This window comes from Labrus mixtus, chromosome 18, assembly GCF_963584025.1.
Source record: "Labrus mixtus chromosome 18, fLabMix1.1, whole genome shotgun sequence".
NCBI classification, from domain to species: domain Eukaryota; kingdom Metazoa; phylum Chordata; class Actinopteri; order Labriformes; family Labridae; genus Labrus; species Labrus mixtus.
Genome location: NC_083629.1, coordinates 5,373,952 through 5,395,734, shown reverse-complemented (window position 1 = coordinate 5,395,734; position 21,783 = coordinate 5,373,952). Strand labels below are relative to the sequence as shown.

Sequence of the window (21,783 nt, the reverse complement as noted above, 5' to 3'; positions counted from 1 at the left end):
AGCTGATGGTCATTTTCTTAAAGTGGTACATGTTGTCCCAGCACATCTTTAATATGTGCACATCGACAGAGGCACTGCACAGCCAACATGTAGTCAAGTTTTATACACTGATTAACAATGATTGGAGATTTCCCTTCATGACATCACAAATGGCAGTAGCCCCTCCCCCAGGTGGGTGACACTCCCACAGCTAGGTTTTTGTTCTGCCCTCTGAGTCTGCCTTCTCACTGTAAACAATAGGACATGGAGCGAGAAAGCCTGAGCCAAATCCCCTTCCAGAGAGGGGGCGTGGTCAGACACAGCTCATTTACATTTAAAGGTACAGACACAGAAACAGCCTGTTCTGAGCAGGGCTGAAATAGAGGGGTTTATAGGCATGATCAAATACAGGATCAGAGTGGATTTAGAACAAGAAACTTCACACACATGTTTTTAGGAGCTCTGAGACTTATTGAAACTGGTTTAAAAAGAGGAGAATATGTCACCTTTAAAGCATCATATGATTACATGTAGGGGTTTCAGTTCAAACTTAATGATTAAGCAGCAGAATACTGCATGGTACAAAGGGTGTGATGTCTCTTTTAGTCCTCATCCTCATCATTCTGTACCTGCGCCCTGAAGTAAAGAGTTCATACTCAGTCCAAAGGGGGTGCTGAGGGTCCGCTGTAATCTTGTTTGTTCAGGATAAATACCAAGAGAAAGAGTCAGACAAAGACTTTGGATCCAGGTACAGATCAGAAGGAAAATGTTCTGTGCAGAGTATGAAGAATATTTATCTGAATATAAGGAGGCAGATTCAGGATTTCATGCACAAACTGTGAAGTCCACCGTTTCCTTTGATACACTCTGCCCACCCACAAATCTCTTATCACAGCACTGAGCTATTAGCATCAAGGGAGCCCTCTGAGCAGAGGTGGTCCCTCATTAGCTTCCACTCATCTCTGTGGACACACAGAGCACACACACACATAAATGAGTGTGTGGGTTTGAAGGTTAAACAGGCCTCCCGAGGGACCTGGAGTCATTAGGACAGACATATTGTGTGCTTTGGAGCCTTCTACATTTACCCTGAGGCCGTCCTGCCGTACAGAAACAAATCTGTCGACTGAATAAGAAACACAGCAGGCAAAGTGAAGAACATGGCTTCTCTTTAATGTATCACACAATGTATTTGATGTTGTTCTCAGCAACAATGATGATGTGCCAGGCTTTCACCAGATTTATACAAGAGGATGCATGTTGCTCAGTTTTGATCATTCATAAAGTATACCAAGACAAGACGCTGGTAAGGCTGAAACAAACACTTGTTATCAAATCAATTAAGGAATTAATTGTTTAGTCTATTTATTGTCAAAAAAAACTGTGGACAGTTCAGATAATAATCTCCCAGAGCCAACAGTGACATATTCAAAGTACTTTTGTCCAACCAAAACCTCGTCATTTATATAAATAATTATCATAAATAACAAAGAAAAGCAGCAATAGATATCGTGTCGCATCAAGCATGATGGCACCCTAGCTGTCCAAACTGAATCCATTAAATATTTAATTCTTTGTTCTGTGAATTTCAGTTTGCCCTTGCAAACAGTATGACATCTAGTACTTTTGTATTGAAATTCACTCCTACTTTATACTCAAATCCACTTACAACACTCAGGAGCTCGTCAATAAACGGCTTGTAGTGAGCTCAGAAATAATGTGTTCTCTCTGGTGTTGACACAAGTCATAGCTCAACATTTCAATCACTGATGTGGATATTATTAATGCAGTTATCTCCACTTTTTAAAACAAGCATACAAGCTTTGTTGAGTGAGAAAAGAGAGTGCCACGTATAGCAGGAAAACAGAAACGTGGCGTTGGGGTTAAAAATGGTAGAAGCGTTGCTCGTACAGCCAGAAATATGTCTCCAAATTAAAAAAATTAATAAGAAATCTGTGCTGACTGACGTGGTGAAAAAAGGGAAATATGTGTTGATGCGCATCTTTCTATACATTAACTTTAATATATCATAATGATCAGACACTGTGGTCAGAATGTGTTGGGTTTGAGGCTGTGGGATTGTCAGGTGGCAGGTAAGGTCCTCTGTTCAATTTTCATATGTTTCATTTTAGAGGCACTCAAAAACCCAAACAGTTTGAACCTTGGAGGCTTTTAGAGTTTCTGCCCATCATCACAAAAAGTGTTTGTTTCTGATCCATGTGACAAAATGTGTACCCTTTTTATTTCTTTCAGATTTTTAACATTTCCTTGTTTAGATTTTGTGAATCTTTGCTTTGAGCTCTAACGCATAAAATAAAATTTTCTTCCTGGGTATTAGACAGAACTGTATCTAATTTAAATTACACCTCTTTTATTCTAGCTTGATGTCATTCACTTTAATTAATGTGTCACTAGCTTGTGTGTCTGCATAAGATCAAATAGACTTAGAAACATAGACTGTAAATATTAATATATGAAGCCTGAGTGACGTCACCCATCTGTTACTGCAGGGAACTTAACTTTCAGTCAACCTAACGACAGGCTGAGAGCTGAGGCGGGTTTTAAGCCTCCTGACAAACCGTTAAGCCACGGCCACCTGTCAATAAGGTCAGCTACAAACAGTATTGTGAATAATTCTTATCCTTCATACAGTGTGTGCCAATAAAGACATGATCTAATAAGACATATGTCTTTTTTTGTACCAGGCTGTAAACATGTTAATTTCTGCTGTAAAACAGATTTTTTTTAATGGGGTGTGTATGTGACTTCCTGTGCTTCTGCACCCAGCCTCAAGTGGACACTCGACGAACTGCAGGATTTTGCACTTCCACATCAGCTTAATTTTTCAACACCGGTTGTTGCTGCTTGATTAGAATGCTTGGACACTGGCGAGATTAGAAATAAAAAGTTGAGGATACAGATTTACTTAGAATACGTATGATTATACATAACAGTTAAATTTTTTTTGCCAATTTTGCAGAAGAAGAATGAATGAATTAATAATTTTTCTGTAGGTTCAGTTCATTTCAGTTTTGCAAGGCCACTGTAACAACTCAACCATAGACTGAATGGTTCACCAAAAAAGTATAGGCGTGAGTATTGGCCTCACTTTTCTTTTTTCTATCACAGTTGCATGCTTGACTCGTTTGGGGGACTGGACATCTTCTTTCATATTCATACTTCACACTGTACCATGATGGGAGAATTCCCCTGCTGTCGGTACCTTGTGAAACATCAAAAGAGGCTAATTTGAACATGATGTTGGCCCATCAGGTAGATGCTGAACACGAGCCCTGTAGAAGATGCCATTGGTTGATAAATTATGCAAGCAGCACTGGATCCTTTGTGGGAACAGCTGAGTTACTCATTATGCAAATATGTTAAACGGAATGAAATTGTCTGCACCCTAGAGTGTCTTCCCACTACGGCGACGAGCATCCTGTGGGATCCAACATGCAAAGAGAGCTTTCATGGGTTAAAGAAACGTGTTAATCTCAGGTGGGCCACTTTTTGGGGGCAATGAGGAATCCCAATTAACGTCGACTATTAAAAAAAAAAAAAAAAAACTCCCAAGGATTGTTAGAAAAACCTCTTCCTCCTCTTTGTAATGTTGGCACTGTTCTCTGTTGTGGTGTTGTCACTGCTGCCTGTAGACAAACACTTCTACCACCCAGTCACTGCTCATGTTAATCTCAGCTGTGGAGTTAATAAACATGGTAATGTATGCGCGTGGGCTCCGCTCCCTGAGGGCGGACCCGCCATGACATACGTTCTCTGAAATGAGTTATGGCACAAATAAAACGGCCCCCGAGGCCTCGGCGTTGGGGGGAACACATCGCTGTCTGTGTCAGCGCGGTGAGGTGGCCGTTTGGGCTGCTGGCGGACGGCCACAGCCCCAGCTGGAAGAAGACACATAAATCATTACAGCACAGGAGAAGAAATGGAAGAGATTACTTTACTGAGGAGAGGAAATCAAATCTGCCACTCGGAAAACTGAAGAAATCCGTACAGAAGTGTTTTGATGTAAAGCTCAGGGTCAGTTAAGAAAGGAGAAGATGTGTATACATATTGTAAATGCAGAACAAACTAGACCTCTAAGCCAAGGCCAATTGTCCAATTTTAATATAAAATGCTAATCTTTAGCCAACGTTTATTAATGGCTCTCCCTCACAGGCAGCGTACATTTGTTGACAATCAGAGGGGTGGTGGTTTTAGAAACCAAAGAAGACCCATGTCAGCTGATGAGGTACGGTAATATTACTGGATTTGGCAAAAATATGACTCTTCTAGTGTTTACAGCCCGGCGTAGCAAAAGCAGCTTTTGGTGTAAGATGGATTTATTTATTTATTTGTATACAGGTCTGAGACATGACTTGGGTTAGAGGACTTTCTGCAGCTGGTAAAGCTGCTAAACATGAGACAACAATGACTATGATATTTTAGAATTTTTGGGGGATTTTGAAATACTTTGTTAATCTCTGAGGGGAAGTTCTGGTTTACACTCTGAAAGACATGCTCCTCACACACATAGGCCCCAGACACACCTGCACAAACAGGACCTGTGGACCTGCATTAGTGGAGAGATGTCAGAGTGGGGCTGCTACACACTGCTATGCAGGGAGTCCACACCAGGACTTGAACCGGCGACCCTCCGGTTCCCAACCCGGAGCTTCTGCGGCCCCCAATAACAATCCAGCCTAACGCTCTGAATAATATCTCCAGAGAAGTACTCTCTGCTTCTTGCTCAGTCACTTTCTCTGTTTTTCTCTTCTTAGCGTCATCCATCACGGTCCTCCTCCGTCTCTTTGCCTCAGCCGTTATAAACAGTACAGAAACGGGCTAGCTGACTAGGGCCGTAAAGCCGTACACTATTCCTGTGAGTGAACCACAGCCCTCTACCAAACTTTAATAAAACTATAAGCAGGCAACCGAGGCGATCTGCGGACATGAGAGAGACACTATTCTTCCTGTTGAAAGTTGTTTAACTCAAGAATCAAATCAAAAATAATATTTTAAGTTGGAAAAGTGACATAATGTTGCTTCAGAGCGATATGGAGTTATGCAGATAGTATGATGGTGTTTCTACCTCTTACTTATTCTTTACTCATTTTTACGTTGAGTTTTTATGTTGATATTGTGCGATATTGGTAAAGTTCAATTTAGTTGTTAGTGGTTCTCTGTTTACATATGTATTGTTTTGTGTTTCTATTGATTTTATACATTAACTCTACTGTTGATGCAGCTTGTGTGTGCAGCACAGAAACCCAGTTTCCCCAAAAGCACAGTATTGAATAATATCTTAGCATATCGTGTATGTACATATATATATATATATAATATATCAAAGAAATACCCTTACTCCTTATTCATCATGTTTTGTAAAGTATCGTTCATCTCATTAAAAGCCTCCTTGTTGTTTAATTGTCATGGGTCCTTGGTTTAAGTCTGACTCTTTTACCTGAGCAGACATTATTGTGTTACCTACTTGACGGAGCAGATACTCTGACTGTTTCTTATCATCACTGATGTGTCCACAATTGGCTCACAAAGACACGGGGTAATAGTAATAATGAAGCACTGCTTTTCATTTTCAGTATGAAGAGTAAATATGAACTGCCTGCTTGATGGCATGTTCAAATCTGACACATCCATGACAAGCAGACATGGTTTAATCCATCAGATGGTTCATCTAGTCTGGGTTAACATGTACCTCTCAGGGGTAAATTAAATAGTATTGGGCTAAAATAGTAGAAGAAGTGACGTTTATTTTTTCCTTGACTTATTTATAGGAGTCAAGCACTAATGTGTTGGGACCACTTGACAGAACATGGCCAGAGGGAAGGCATTATTCAGATCAGAGCTGGGGCACATTGGCTCCATTAGTCCTTTCAGAAATAATACTCCTGGCTGGAGGCCAGCTGGTTTCAGCTGTTAGACTACGGGACTACAACCCCTCCCAGTTGTAAATGATTGATGGTGCCAGTACAAAGATTTGGGTAAGGGTGGATACATTTAGGGCAGACCCAGACTCAGTATGTAGCAGCAGAATCAAGTTGGTTGTTCAAAATAAAATTTGACTAATGGTTGACTTTTTATTTGTAGTTTAGGTCCGGAGAAAAACTCCTTTATCCGACTGAGTCTAATGTTTAGCCTGCAAAACTCAAATACATGAAGTTTCCTTCAAGCACAGGTAGATTAGTTTCTGTTTGCTTCTTAGGGTTTGTAAATGTTAAAGCTTCACCGCAGATTCCTCAAGCTGTGCCGTTTGCCAGTTTTAACGTCTAACAGTAGACTGGTTGGACACAAATGGCACAGTACTACAAGCCTAAACTCCCACTTAGCACACACCTGCAACTTGATTTCAACTGTCATCAAGGAAATGCTCAATCGGATGACTAACGTGCATGATATTTTGAGAGACGATGCTAGCAACATGAAAAAAGTCATGGCGTCACAGGGGAGTGAACAGCATGTGTGTCTTTGCACATACAATCCAGTTCAACAACGGTTCACTTGGACAGCAGAAGGTGAGTGATGTATTGCATTTAGTTGACTGAATGTAAGACAGATTGTGATATCAGTTAAGTCAGTTCCTAGCCCGATGCTGCCTTACACAATAATGACTCCAAAACTCCCCGTCAGGAATACAGGTTAGTAATTTAACACTGGTACTAGATCGGTACACGGTTTTGGCAGATACCCAAAGCCCAGGTATCTGACCTGTGTCGGATTGGTGTATCACTAATCCAAACCCCCCACAGATTAGAACAAAATGACTGCTACAGGAAGCATCCTCAAGTCTGACCCATGGTTGATGCACATTGGCTCATAGATGATGTTATCAGATTTTCCTGCCACTTCCTGAACCCCCGTGTCCACAGACATCCCTCCCTTTGAGCCATCCTCCTTTGACAAGACCCCAAGTACCCATGATGCAACCTGTGTTGACTTAAGTTATGCATCGGCAGCAGCTTAGCTTCACGTTCAGATGTCTGGAAACAGATTCTGTTTGGTGAAACGACATATTGCACAAGCTGGCCTTTCAGCAGTTTCACTGTGGAGGGGAAATGAGAGCCAGAGCGAAGGCACGGCTCTCCAAAGCCACGCACAGTGGGAATGCATATGGCGCCACAAATGGTGCTGAAAACAGCACGGAACCACACACGTCTCCTTACTCGCTGCTTGCATATCCCAACAGATATGGGAATGAAATTAAAAAAGAAGCCGGAGTAGCTGAACGGAAATGATGCTGAAGCCGACTCCAGAGCTGCCTGGCACCGCTCATCACAGTCACTTCTTCTCAGGACACTCCAAAAGAGAGGAGGGCTGATTCATTCTGCCGCCGTCTTTGTACAGCGAGGGGATGTATCTCCATCTTTTCAAAGCTAATGATGAGCCATACAAATACAGCAGGAAATCTCACTGAATGCACACCTTAATTTAAATGAAAATGAATGAGATGGAAGAGAAGAAAAAGAGAAGTGGATTTGAATTAGAGGGGAGCAAGTTGTGTTTACTGTGATTGAGCTCATATTCATCCAATTATCACATTCCCATTGGTTAACGATTGTTTTAGGAGGTATAAAATGAAATCCATGAGAAAAATCTGCAGATCATATACTCTTTACAGCAACAGGAAATAAAACACTCAGGCTGTAATATATTCTCCTTTTGTTGTTGCTCTATGTCTGAGCTAATACTCAGGCTTTAGTCAAGTCCTGTCTGGAAAATACTGGAGGCACTTTGTTATTTTCTCGTTGTCTTCAACGGGCAAACTTCTGTTCATCCTTTTACAGCCAAACAGATGATACTCTGTTGATGCTTTTAACAAGAAGATGTTGTTGCTGATGGTTAAAAAAAATATGCAACACCACCAAGCTGGAACTTTGTCCTTAGCATTTTAGAGCTGCTAAGGCTCCGTGTCCACCTAGCATTATTTTCTGAGCGCCCGCAGTTTTGTTTTTTTTCCAATTGTTTTCAATGAGAGAGTGTTCACAGCAGAAAGTGTCTCTTTTAGGAGAGCTCCACCTCCCTTATGAGGCCACTCTGAGCGCTCAAGTTGAAAATTGTTCAACTTTTTAGAAAGGCGCGGTTGATGTCCCAAATGTATGATATTCCACTCAGTTTTGCCGCCTACGGATTGTTTCTTGTACCCACATCCTCTTTGTTCCGTGTCTGATGCACATGCCACTTGGCCAGCACAATAACTGCTGGCATAATCAAGTCTTAATCCCGTCACAGGAGGTTCTGTATTGGGCTCTCTGGTTGTAAGATGTAAAATAACACTTGAGCATATATCAGTATTGGTTCAGCAACTGGCCGAGTTGAGTCAAAACTTAAAGCATTTTGGATATCTACAACATCAGACAGATGCATCCTTAGTCTGGAGGCCCCAGTGTGATGGCCATGTTTGTTGGTTGCATTTATAAAATTGTAAATTCAAAGTGTAACCCTAAACAAAACTGGAATATAAAACATTAGGAGTAATTATATACACTGTAGGTATCACTAGATATAAGTTAGAGAGCACTTAAGTCATTTATATCTGGGTTGAAAAAATGAAGCACCTGTTTGACTCAGTTTCAGCTGGGTGTGATAATGTGTGTATGAGACGCTGCTTCAACAATCAGAGCCCAGACGCTGTGATTGCACAATCAGAGTGACACTGAACCCAACAGTCTATCAGAGAATTACATTAACACTGACATGGCACAGCCAGGGGCAATGACACAGCAGCCAACTCCGTCCTGAATTTAACTTGAATGTCTTTATTTCAACATGGATTTTTTTCCATAGACTGTATAAAACATGGACGTAGTCTCAGTGACATCACCCATGGTTACTGAAAGGAAGTTTGAAGCCAAACTACGGTGTTCGCTTTATAGGAAATCCTGCCTCGGCCTAATTTACAGTCAACCTAAAGACAGGCTGACAGCTGGAGGGTTTTAAGCCAATTGACAAACCGTTACATCGCGCCCACCTGTCAATCATGTCAGCTACGCGACTGTCGATGGATAACACAGTATTGTTTTCAAAATCAAAATAGAGAAATCACCCCTGTACAGTGTGTGCCCATGATTACAATAACTATTCAGACCTATTTTGTTTTTTGTACCAGGCTGTAAACATGTTTATTGATGCTGTAAAACCGGCTTTTTTGCATGGGTGTGTATGTGACTTCTGGTGTTCCTGCAGCCAGCCTCTAGTGGACACTTGATGAACTGCAGGATTTTGCATAATAAATAAAATGTCCGTTTTGACCAACTGGCAAATTTTATTATGGGATTTGTGCTGTATGGACTTTGCACTCTTTTGGAGCCAGCCTCAAGTGGACACATGAGGAACTGCAGTTTTTTTTGTTTTTCAGCATGTCACCCAACTCTAGCTTTCAGGCATAACCAATGTAATGTAAATGCATGACCTACTGACCTAAACTGCATGTTTTACATGTGAGGAGCAATATGTTCACTGTTCCTGGACCTGCTGCTGCACTGAAGAGAGTAAAGCCTTTACACACACACAGTACACACGCACACACACACACACACACTCTGGGGAGATAGTAATAGAGCGAGAGGACCAATGTTCTGTATCTGAGAAGAACAGAACACTTGCCTCGTCTGCTCTAAAAGGCTTCATAACAGCCAGTCTGAGAGCAAACTCTGCGCTCTGCACTAACAGCAGCATTAACAGCTGCATCAAGACTACCGCCCGCTTATGAAATGTAATGAGGACAGAATGTCAGACATATCCACTTCTGCTTCATTAGCCCTTTTTTTCCCCCTTTGCTCTCCCTTCAAAGCACCGAAGCAGAGACAGGTACACACTCACCTTCAGACAGAGAGAGAGAGAAATCAAATCTGAGCATACCATTTAATCAGACTCTAAATGAAACAAACTATAAACACAAAGAAATACAGAAATATATGATTCAAAGATTGGAAACAGAAAACTGTGACAATAACAGCAGATGGTAACGTCTTGTCTTGGCCTTGTGTGTGTCATCTTCAGGGTTTGGATTTTGACCGATAAGATTATTAAACAGATCATTTTGAGCCCTAATAGCACTTACTGTTTTCTCTGCAGACTCCCAAAGGCCCCAAATTCAAGTTCTTAATATATAATGATTCTGTTGTTCAATGTGCTTCACAACTGGATATTCAAACAGATGTTCTTTTCCTGTCATGTATGATGTTTTTGTTGATGAAGAAGTCTGACCCTTCGAAACCGACCTCCTATGAAAGCAAAAGCATCGTGTCTTTTTGCAACAGAAGGCTAGGATTTAATCTTACAAGGTATCATGTCCTCCATACATACATATGTTACATGCAGAATTAAACATGACAGCTGAAGGAGGTCTTTGTTAGCATGATTGTATGTTTAAAATGTCGGAAACAAGAGAATAGATGCAACCGATGAAATATCTCTAGTACTTTGATACATTTAAGGAAAACAGTGATTTATCAGGGCTGCACCTTTTCGTAGTGGTTAGCATTTTCTCCTCACAGTAAGGAGGCTCCTGGTTTGAGTCCTCGGTCAGAAGGGGGTCTTTCTGTGTTCTCAACGTGCATGCTATGTTCCCTTTGGGTACTTTGTCTCCACCTCTCAGTTCAAAGACATCATCGTTAGGTTATTTGTGAACTCTAAATTGCCGGTAGGAGTGTTCGTGAGTGTGAATGTTTTTCTGCTCTGTGACTGGCTGGTGACAAGACCAGGATGTAACCCGCCTCTCGCCCCTGCAGGGATCGGCTCCAGGCCTCGCAGCCCGCGAACAGGACAAGCAGTTTAGTAAGGAATGTATTTTATCAGATTTATCCAAAAGACATGACGTGATTTAGCAAACTAAGCCAAAGTTAATCACTGAAGAAATGGAAACAATGTGTTCATTTAATAAATAATAACAATGTGTCTGTAAAGATGGCGTCAGAGATGCGGTCTAACCAGACTCACCTCCTTGCCGAGGTCTTCCTTGATGACCTGCTGGATCTCCTCCATGCTGCTCTGAGGAGCTCGGCTGTGCAGCACCTTCAGGGTGGACGTGTACTCCTCTGGAAGCAGGTAGTCCAGAGCTCCCAGGTGCTGGCCCACCTTGATGAAAGTCCCCCGGTTTGCACAGCACAAGTCTCGAAGACGCTCCGCCGACCGACGATGCACCTACAGGAAACGGTAAAGAGAGGTTACTAAAAATGCAGAAACAGGGCAAGAAAGACTCAAGTAGTGATCTGAACTGAAGAAAGGAAAAGAACGTTTGAGGGTCATTTGAACTATCAGCATGAGTGCACTCCACAAATGTCCTGTAAGGGGGAATGAGATAAACGATGTGAAACAAAGATGGAGGGTCCAGATGTGGGCATTACACACATCAGGCAGGGACGGCGCCAGGATTGTTTTTTCTTCCCGGTGCTGAGAGCGAGCTTGACTGATATGTTGGGGTGCTATTTTTACAGATTATTTTTAAAAGACAACAAAACTACCAAAATATGTCAGGGGGCTTAAACAGGGCTAGACAGATTTATGGCCCCCTAGCCCCAGTGTAGTGGCATGCTTCACATCAGGAAGTTATTGCATGTAAACAAGCGATGCTCTCCTGCATCACGTGTACTGACACCGTGGATGAAGGCCTGTGAATGGGGAGCACGCTTTAGCGCCATTTTGAAGGTGGTTAAGAGACGAGAGAAGCTTCTCCATACTCGTTTATCATCTTCATGTTGTTGTGGCGCTTTTATATTTCTCACATCAAAATGATCTTTCTCTGTATACAGTAGGTGTGGTGGTCAACAGTCCTTATTAGGGTTGCAAATTTCTTTAATTTTAAATTAAAAAAACCGATAGCTGAACACGTTAACAATCAATTATCAATGAATCATTAATAATTAATAATTAATGAGAAACAAAATGCACGTCTTTTTCTCAGTTTGCGTTTTCCGCAAACCGCTTCATTTTCACCTCACTTTTCTCAGCACCACTTCTTCCTCTAGTAGTAAGAAAGGTCGTTTTTAGTGTTGTAAAGGTGACTTTTGGTATAAAATGGTATTACATGTGACCGCCGGTAAAATTGTAAACAGATTGTCGTTACATAAATTTGTAATTGTTTAAATTCTTAACAGCGATTAATCGATTAATGATTAATGAACATCCCGAGTCCAGTTAGCTCCTTCTGTTCTTGTTGCTTCCTTTTTACATGTCTTGTTCAAATATTCAAAAAACAATGCACATATGTCAAGTGTTGAATGTTAAATGTCGAACACAAAAAAAAGACAAAAAACATTCTTATATAAAACACTAAATCTTAAATGTGTATTTTTAAAAAGTGAGCAAACAGAGGTTGACAATCAAATGACAGTTAAACTGATTTGGGGCCCTGGATGGTGTGTGTGTGTGTGTGTGTGTGTGTGTGTGTGTGTGTGTGTTGGGGGCAGGGGGGGGGGGGGGGGGGGGGGGTCATGGAGGGGTCCCGTCCCGTCTGTCCCGTTTGAACCAGCTGGAGGTGATAATGCTTATAGAGAGCTTCTCTCCTGAGACCAGCACAAATAAAAAGGCGTGAAATTAGCTCCCCTTAACCTCCGTAACCCCTCGTACACACACACACACACACACACACACACAACACACAACACACAACACACAAACACACACACACACACACACACACACACACACACACACGAGTATCTCCAGTAATGTTCCCACAGGAGCGTTTGACATGAGTGTCATCTGGGCCGTTATGACAAAGCAATGACAGAAACAAGACACCAGAGATTACCAGATGAGACTTCCTGCTTCAAAATGCAGAAATGTTCACAACACACTCACGTTGGACTTTACAGAGACAGAAACTAAAAACTCTAAGACATAATGAGTAGAATCATGTGATTTATTTAAATGCACAGCTAGTTTTTATTTTGAGAATTTAATCTGAGGTTTCAATCCTCACAATTAAACTCACTGTTTTAAAGAACTCCTAAACAAAAAAGACAAATTATGAAGTTTGAAGTAAACAGAGATTATTTTAAAGGATTATTTATACAAATAAGGATGTAATGTAATTAAATGTTCATGTAAAGAAACAGTCAGAGAAGCAGAGAAAGATTAAGTGTGATTAGGACAACATTTCAAATCTTTAGTTAAAGAAACTTTAAAATAAATAAATGATTGTTTGAACAAGAATTAAGACTTTTAAAAATATACGCCTCATTCAGTTTCAGTTTAACTGTTTTCTGTTGTGAATGAACTCAAGTGTTTTTTTATTTATAATAAAGATTACTTTAGCAAAATGTTGACCTTCATCCCTCATGTTAAACTTCAGCTCTGATCGTCATTTATTGAATCATTTACTGTTTTTCTCTCGTCTTATTGGTTCTTTACATTCAATATTTCTTCTTTGAAATTGAAAGATTGGCTTAAAAAATTGGCTATGTGGTGATTAAAACATGTTAAATTAAATATATTAAAAATGTTGTCACAGATAATGTCTTTAGTTGATATATATTATTCTAACATGTCCCTCCTCTTCCTATCATCCTTGACCTGAGATTACTTCACGCTCTGGTGTTTGAAGGTTTTGAGTTCATCATTTTTGTAATAAAGTAACTTTCCAAAACTGTGAATAAAAACATTTATTATGTTACATTAAGTCAGTTGTTGAGAAATTACCATTAACACTATTTAGAAAAAGAGATTTTACTTATTTCTGGTATGAATGTATTTATTAGATTTAAGATTTGTTTTTAAATCTTATTTTATTTATAATAACTAAAAGTTTCAAAAAGGTCTTTTTGTAAGAAATGATCAGGGTCACCTTTTTAAAATAAAAAATGATTAATGTTTAAAGTATCACCCTCATGATGAAAAGTATTCGTATTTATTGAGCTGCATCGATCCACCTTTTATCAGTTCTGATCCGACTCTGATGCACATGTACAGATACTGAGTCAGATCTGTTTTTATAATCAGAACTAACAGTGTTCTTGTTGTTGATGGTAACTGTAATATTTGCATTGTGTTGGCTTCACCTACAAACAGGAAGCAGCAACAAAGAATTATAGGTTTCATCACATAGATGGAGCTATTTCATCTCGTCTTCATGGAGACGACTTGTGGACACTTCTTACAGTTTAAATGTCTTTAAAAGGGAGACTCTGCGAGCTGAGAATGTTTAAAGTGCCCAACCATCTCTGTTGATCGCTTACATCGATCAGAGCAGACAGTCCGATATCTGTTATGAAAATGACGTCAATATTGGACCCGATGACGGGATCTGTCCTACCTCTGACTATTTATAAAGAAAATAAAGAAAAGAGACATTTAGCATTTTGACTGTCAAAGAATCAGAATCATAAATTGACTTCAATCTCGTGTCTTTAGAATTAAAAGAAAAGGTGAATATGTATTGTGCTGTACTGTGAGTTGAGTGGATCATTACAGATAAAATGAAAAGGTAAAATAAAAGCATCAACAACAGGAGAGTACAATGACCACAAAGACACAACCTTAGTTTTCTCTGTTTTTTTCAGTCCCATTTAAAACGGATTATGGAAACAACAATCCCCCCGCTCCCAGCAGGAGGTCTTTCTTTAGGCTTTATGGCAGAGACATTTTGAGGACACTTCTTTTGTTGTCTTAAAGCTTTTTCACTTTTTTATTTTGGCGTGCATTGAAAATGTTGTTTGGGTACAGGTTTTTTAAAATACATCAAAGACAGAAAACATCTCAATAATTACGTCTCTGATTTTTCACAGAATTTCTCAACATCTGATTTTCTTGAAACGCCGGCCTCGGCCTTGAAGCGGCAGATCACCTGAAGTCATGTTTGTGAGCTAATCAGAGTGAAAGTCTTTCTCCTGGTCTAATCACCCGACTCTTCATCGCTCGTCTCTCCTCTCACAGTAATCAGACGGCTTTGTCCCACGGAGGCGGGCTCTCACAGCAAGACGATGACATCACCATGGCAATGCTGCTCGCTGTCAGCCCTGAGGTGCTGCCGCTCTGTGATAGGCCGACGCTGGCCACAGCCCACCATCTCCACACCCGGGACGACCAATGAAAAGGCCCGTCAGAGTATTAGACACGGGTTAATGTGTGGTACAACACTGAGACACGAGAGCTCGGTGCTGAACGCCTCGAGGTATCTCTCCCTGCATACATCCTCCTCACACAGTTAGCAGAGACAGTAAATAAAAGGCCAGAGGGGCGTGTGTGTGTGTGTGTGTGTGTGTGTGTGTGTGTGTGTGTGTGAGATAGAATGAAGAGAACAGGAGACAGACTAATAAAGCAATGAGGCAGCGAGTGATTGAAAAAGGAGAGAAAGTAGGATTTAAGGAGTTAAGGAAATCGGAAATAAAGGAACCTTGAAATGCTTTTAGCGTAATAATAAATGTTCTTTATCCCGCAGCAGTTTCTTTCAGATACTTTTTATTAGTAACCAGACAGCTTGAAGGGTTTGTGTGAAACAAAATCGGCACATCGGAGAAGTATCTTTGCCCGAAGTTCAACACTGAAAGTTCATCAGACGCAGTCCTACAGATAACTGGCTGTCTTTCAGAATCTTACAATTTGATTTGATTTCAATTATTATTGTTGGCACCATTAAATTCATTTCATTCAATCATAGAATAATGAATTTAGTATGACATAATAGAAAAAACTAGAATTAGCTCCTTGCAACTGTTTGTCTGCACAAAGTCCAGGTGGGTTAGGGTTGACACAAACCCAGATTATAATCTTCAGTATGAGTCTAGTTAGTAAAAATCAAACAGTATTGAAACCCTTTTGATACCATGGCAACTAAAATACAAGTGCTTGACACCCAATATTGAGTTATTTCAAATTGCAGACAAGCTCCTGAGTGCCGTCTTAATATCACAAATACGTTGGTAACGTTTGGCATCACATGTCTCTGTCCTGATTTCCTGCACTATCCACTGTCAGCATGTTGTAGGAGCAGCTCGGTTAGGCAGGAATTTGATCAGGAAAATTAAGAGAAAAAAGTAGTATAGGCCGTCAGACGTTAAACTGTCCTGTCGACCAGATGGACCAGGTAAAATTGAGCAGAATCATGTTGATGTTAACCCGCAGGGCGGAGGACCGAAGGCTGGCGAAGCTAGCACTGCTAAAGTTATTATTTCTGAGGAAAGAACGATGAGTTGGTGAAGGAGTATAAACATATAGAAGATGTTAGCAGGACGAGGCACAGGAGATCGGAAGGGAACTGGTGTCAGATGGACGGCGGCAAAGAAGAAGCGGAGGAAGAGGAGTGCAAGACCACGCCCTCTAGTGTCCACATTTTTTTTCATCTATTCAAACATCCAAACACAAGGACAGAGATGTTTAACACAGGCTATTTATCTATTTCCATACATGAAGGAAGCTTAATGAATAAACTGACCTTCAGGTGTTTAGATTTAGGTCTGAACAACATTCAGCAGGAGCTAAAAAAAATACTCAGAATTGGACTTGATGTGTTTATGCACCTATTTTGCCTTAAATCATTAGGTAATTAAAATACATGGAAAAAGAGAGATAATGATGTCTTATTGTGCAGCCGGAGTCAGAGGTGCGGAGTGCGTTGTGTGCAGCTTGGGCAGCACAGAGCAGCGTCCTGCACTGGGAAACCAGCTGGAGTAATTGATTTCTGCTGCCACACTGGGGCTAAATGACTGGGATTAGTGGACTATGAACAAGGCCTATTTATTATTGGGATGCTCATGATTAGCTCGTTACTCAGCTCACTGAGGCTCATCTAGCTGCCTGTCACAGGGGAGGAGGAGGAGGGGGGGTGGGTGGGGGTGTGTGCAGATTTATGCCTGTGTAGTCAATAGGACTCGTCTGCGAGTATTATAGCGGTGAAGCCCGAGGAGTTAGCAAAGCCATTCACAAGAAATCCTCCACTATTTAATGCAGTGATACAGAATGTATAGAAGCTAAATAGAGCGAGGCTCCGCTCGGGCCTCTCTGCCGCTCCGCATATTAAAAATGTCATTTATTTGAACACAGGCCAACAGCAATACAACAAGGTATGAAAAATACAAGCCGTTTGTTATCTGGTAAAGCCGAGTGTAGACGTAAGCCCTCACTGTGCTCCTGTGATGCTGCTTCTTCTCTCTATGTGATACGAGGGGAATAGCAAAAATATGGGAGTCAATGTCAGGGGGGGAAAAAAATGAAGAAGGGATGAGAGAAAGAGAGGTGGTGGTGGTGGAGGTGGTGTTGGGGGGGGACAGCCACAGTTAATTTCATGCTCTGCATTTTATTGTGATGCTTCAGTAATTGTGGCTCAGTGGCAGACGAACAGCAGACACACTCTCTGTCACAGGCGGCTGGACACTCAGGATCAGTGAGGATCAGGCACACGAGGCTCTAACTACAACACTTAATATCGCTACTTTACATTTACAGCAACAGTACATTAAGAAATGGAACACGCCTTTTACAATGGCACATCATGTGTTGCCATAAAAGCTTGATTGTGTGATGCTAAGCTAAAGTTAGCAGCTTGTTTATCTTGTATGTTATGGTCCTGATCCTAGACTGGATATCAGGATGGACGAAGCATCAGCCGCTGCGAGTGAAGCTGAAACATTTTACAGTTCCCCTTACTCACTGGCTGCAGTCTAAGTCATAAACCCCACCCCTTCCATGTTAACAGATGGGACAACAGTCAACCTATGAAATCAAATTACACGTTAGATAACTTTTTGAGTTTGTCATGATAGTTGGTTATTATCATGCTAATTTATCTCCAAGTGTTCATTTCTCTTTGCAGGTTTGTTTTAGTGAGTTATTTGATGCAAAAAAGACAAGAAAGACCTCTAATATCATGATTGACAACTCTATTGACAAATGGCGGTCCTTCCAGCATTCTCAACCTGAGACATCTATGACCTTGTAATGGTAAGTTAAACGTGTGCTCTGTTAGTAGAAGGGGCATGGCGTCACTCCCACGGTTCCACCTGCCAGCTCCTTTCTGCGCGTGTCTTGGCTCCAGATTATGTCACCAGCGCGATATTTCAGTACCCACTGCTGGGGGTATTTTGGCTTCACTTTTGTACAACAAAAGGAGACAGAGGCACACTGTCCATACTAGTATACAGACAAAGGCCCTGACATTCAAAATCACTGCAGCTCTATATGAGATTAGGGGAGCAGACAGACGGCAGCCCAACTTCTCAGACAGTCTCCGGACACACAGTTTGAGCCGATAAAGACGTTAAAGAAAGGAATTCAAAGAGAAAGACTGTCCACTCATGGCCGACCTAACGATAGGTAATGAGAGATTAAACTTCCTCACTGATCTTTCCTCTTGTTGCATTATCTTAAAATGCACACAGCTTCCCCTGGTAGCTCCAAAAAAAAGCAGTCGCACAAACTCCTGAGGGAAAGAAACGCTACAGGCAAGAAAATAAAAGCCGCTCTCTGTTTTTTATTTATGACACATCATGTTTGAGTGGCTGCTACTTGAAAAATGTTCAAATCTAAAGCTCTGAGGCGGCGTGCCAGCTGCTGTTTGACTCCTCTGCCCCCGGGTGGCTCAGAGAGAGCAGCAGTGACGGAGAAATGGAGCGTTTATGCTGCTGCTGGAGATCAGCTTGTCAGCCATGATCTAACTACAGCAGGCAGATGGGAAGCAAATGTTAAACGTTCCCTCCTCTCCATTCCCCTCAAAGGATTTTCCCACCTCAGACTTGTTTGGCTGATAAGCTGCTGTCACGACGAGCACGCCAAGGTCAGCGGTTATCTAGCCCCACCCCGGTATTTACATAGCGTGTCCCTCAAGAGAGCCGGAGCCTGAGGAGTGCTGGTGGTGGGCACTTATCTACGCTGAGTACCCTCCTCCCTTTTTTTCCTGTGGGAGAACAGCAGTGCTCATACACTGAGGGAGGTGGTAAACGCTGACATCTGCTGGTGGAAAAGCTAACTGCATGCTGTCCAAAAAGAAATGTCTGTACAACGGTGGACTTCACTGGTTACTACAAGTTCAAAGTACATTTGAAACTACTGCCAACTACCAACCAAATAATACTCAATAAAAACACTACAACAGAAATGACAGCTAAGACAAAGGAGACACCAGACGTTGAAGAGGAACTTTAAGCAGGTCAAAAAACATTTTTCTTGAATGTATGCAATAAAAGAACCAAGTGTTTCACCTGTATACTAAGAAACACCGACATGCATGGACGAGTGAAGGAAGTCTCTGAGAGTAGGCATTAAACCATCTACTGGATTAGTGAGTGGTATAAGTGATGGACAATGGACACATGGAGGAGCTCACAGTCAGAGATGGTGTAGAGAAATTTCTCTTCTCATTGTACAATAATCACATTTCTTCTTTTGGCAATGATGCAGGACACATTAGTTTAAGTCATTTGAATATTAGATAATATTATTAGTAAAGATGTTTAGGGTTAAATATGATTACAAATCATTTAGCAGACGCTTTTATCCAAAGCGACTTACATCAGAGAGTATGTCAGTAAGTGCAAACTAACAGCTTTAAGTCTGATGGGACACACAGGTGCTGACAGGTACCGCACAGAGGAAGAGCACAACATGCAGATCTCTGCAGATCGAGTTTGGTACTTCGTTCGACCACCAGGGGGGCGACAGAGGAGACAAGTCTAGTTAAAGACTGTTGTGAAGGTTGGATCAGACCCATTAAGTCAACACTTTACACAAAAAATATATATCTTTCTTTCCTCCTGCATGGGTGGATAAAGAAAGAAAAAGCTTGAGAACCACCGAGCTACTTTAAATCTGTGAATGTAAAATAATTTACTGATAGGCTGAAATCCATCAACAGGGAAAGTATCGGCTGATACCGACAGCTGCTATATATCTTGCATCCTGAGCAGAAATGCACATTTTCTTTGTTATGGCCAATGCCTGAATGTCTTGCACTTTGGGGGGAAGCATTTCTTAATGTTCATCGTATAAGACAATATACTCTATTTCTATTCTATTGCAGCCCTCCTCGTGGAGCTTTAGTATAACTGTGAACCCTCAAACTAAATCACTTTTTATGGCTTAAAAAAAAACTCTTCATAACCTTTGGGGTGATGTTGGAAGAGAATTTTCATAAAACTATGCAGATGTGCAGAGTGAATCAGCGTTTTGTTCAACTCTTTCATCTCAGCTGTGAAAAGAAACCTTCAAAATGGCTGCTTCCCCACATCAGCTGTGAGCTCCTGCCTTTTTCTTATGCAGCTGAGGAAGCAAGGGGATCATTAGACATCAGTATCTGTTTGTCCTCGCTGTCACTATTTCATCATCTCCACCTCCTCCTCCTCCTGTTTTCATCTCATCCCCTAAAATAACCTTGTGACTTGTAGAGTATCTCATCTCACGTCTCATCTCCTTATATGACGCTGCTTTCAATTCAATCACACAATCAAAGTCTCCATCTCTTTGTATGCCATCACAGCCTTTGCCCAAAATACCGGAGGTTAGACGGAGGTTAATCAGAGCATTATCAGTGCTGAACTGGGTATTTCAACAACGGGAATCAGGATTCTGCATAACATGAAAGTGTGTGATGGGAATGCTGTGCAGTCCATCCGACCTCAGGAGGGCACGCATGACAGATAAAATATATTTCAGTTTTGGTACAATAAGTTTTGCATAACTTTCAGTAAGTCGAAAACCAATCAGAGAATACTTTGGACCACTATGTGAGCATGCTCAATCCCTCTGCTACACTAAACAAAACAGATGTTTACCCTACATAAAATAGCTCGATACACTTTACTCTGAATTTGGGCCTTTAATTTCTTCACAGCTCTCTAACAAAAACCCAATCTCACATTTTCAACACAATCTCACTCACTAAAGATTTTGTTTTATGGCTTTTAATTACTTATTTGACAGGACAATGGATAAAGTAGGAAATCAGACAGAGAGAGAGTGGGGTATGAAACGCTAGAAATGAGCATCAGTTCAGACTCAGACCTGAACCCGGGCCTGCTTCTAGGACTGTATCCTCCGTACATAAGATAGAGGACAGGACCAAGAAATAATATTGGAGAGGTACCAACAGCATCATATTTTGATGAATTGGGCCTCTGATAAATCTGCTGAATTTGACTAATTGAAAGTGACCAACAAGCTGGGATGCTTCTAAAACCTGTAACGGATCGACTTTAAAGATTACCATTCCTATATTTAGGTTCCAACATGACTGGTTTGGGCTTTAAGCTTTGTAGGGGGGGAAGTCCATGTGCTTAGAACTCACAGAAAGCCAAATCTGACTCTTTATTAAGTAAAGTGGAAAAACATTTGTGCAAAGAAGATGCAAACTGCACACCAATACCTTTGTTAGCAACTGAAAGTTTGACTTCTATGCAGATGACACTGCTCTTTAGGATTGAGCAGATTGTGTTAATGCTGCCACCTTCAATCAAAAGCTTCATTTGCATCCGTAAACCTACTTTAAAATCACTACCCTATCATTAAACTGTGCAAGGACATGGTGTCTTTTAACCAATACAAGACACAATTCTTCAATGTTTTGTTGTTTTATCTTTTATCCATCTCGTCCACAATTCCTGCACATTCAACTTTACATCTTTAAGCTTTCTTCCCCCAATGGAAACCCTCTAACTTGACTTCATTATTTCAGTTAGTCTGTTCTATTGTTGTTTATAAATCTCACCATAATAAATTAGTTTCTCCAAAATGTTGTTTTTCCCCCCGAGGATTTAAACTATAAGACTATAATAGTGATGAGATACTAATGTGTGGAAAGCCAAATCTTTATTGGAGTAGTTTGTTCTCCACAAAATGGATTCAAACTTTTTAACAATTGCAACA

General features: G+C 41.0%; 1 protein-coding gene across 1 annotated transcript in view; it reads right to left on the bottom strand.

Moving 5' to 3' along the window:
• The window catches only part of adck1 (aarF domain containing kinase 1), a 63,251-nt gene that overhangs the window by 32,689 nt on the left and 8,779 nt on the right, over positions 1 to 21,783 (bottom strand). The window contains exon 4 of the mRNA XM_061063150.1: positions 10,930 to 11,133. Coding sequence (XP_060919133.1) covers positions 10,930 to 11,133 — 204 coding nt within the window. The remainder of the gene's footprint in view (positions 1 to 10,929; positions 11,134 to 21,783) is intronic.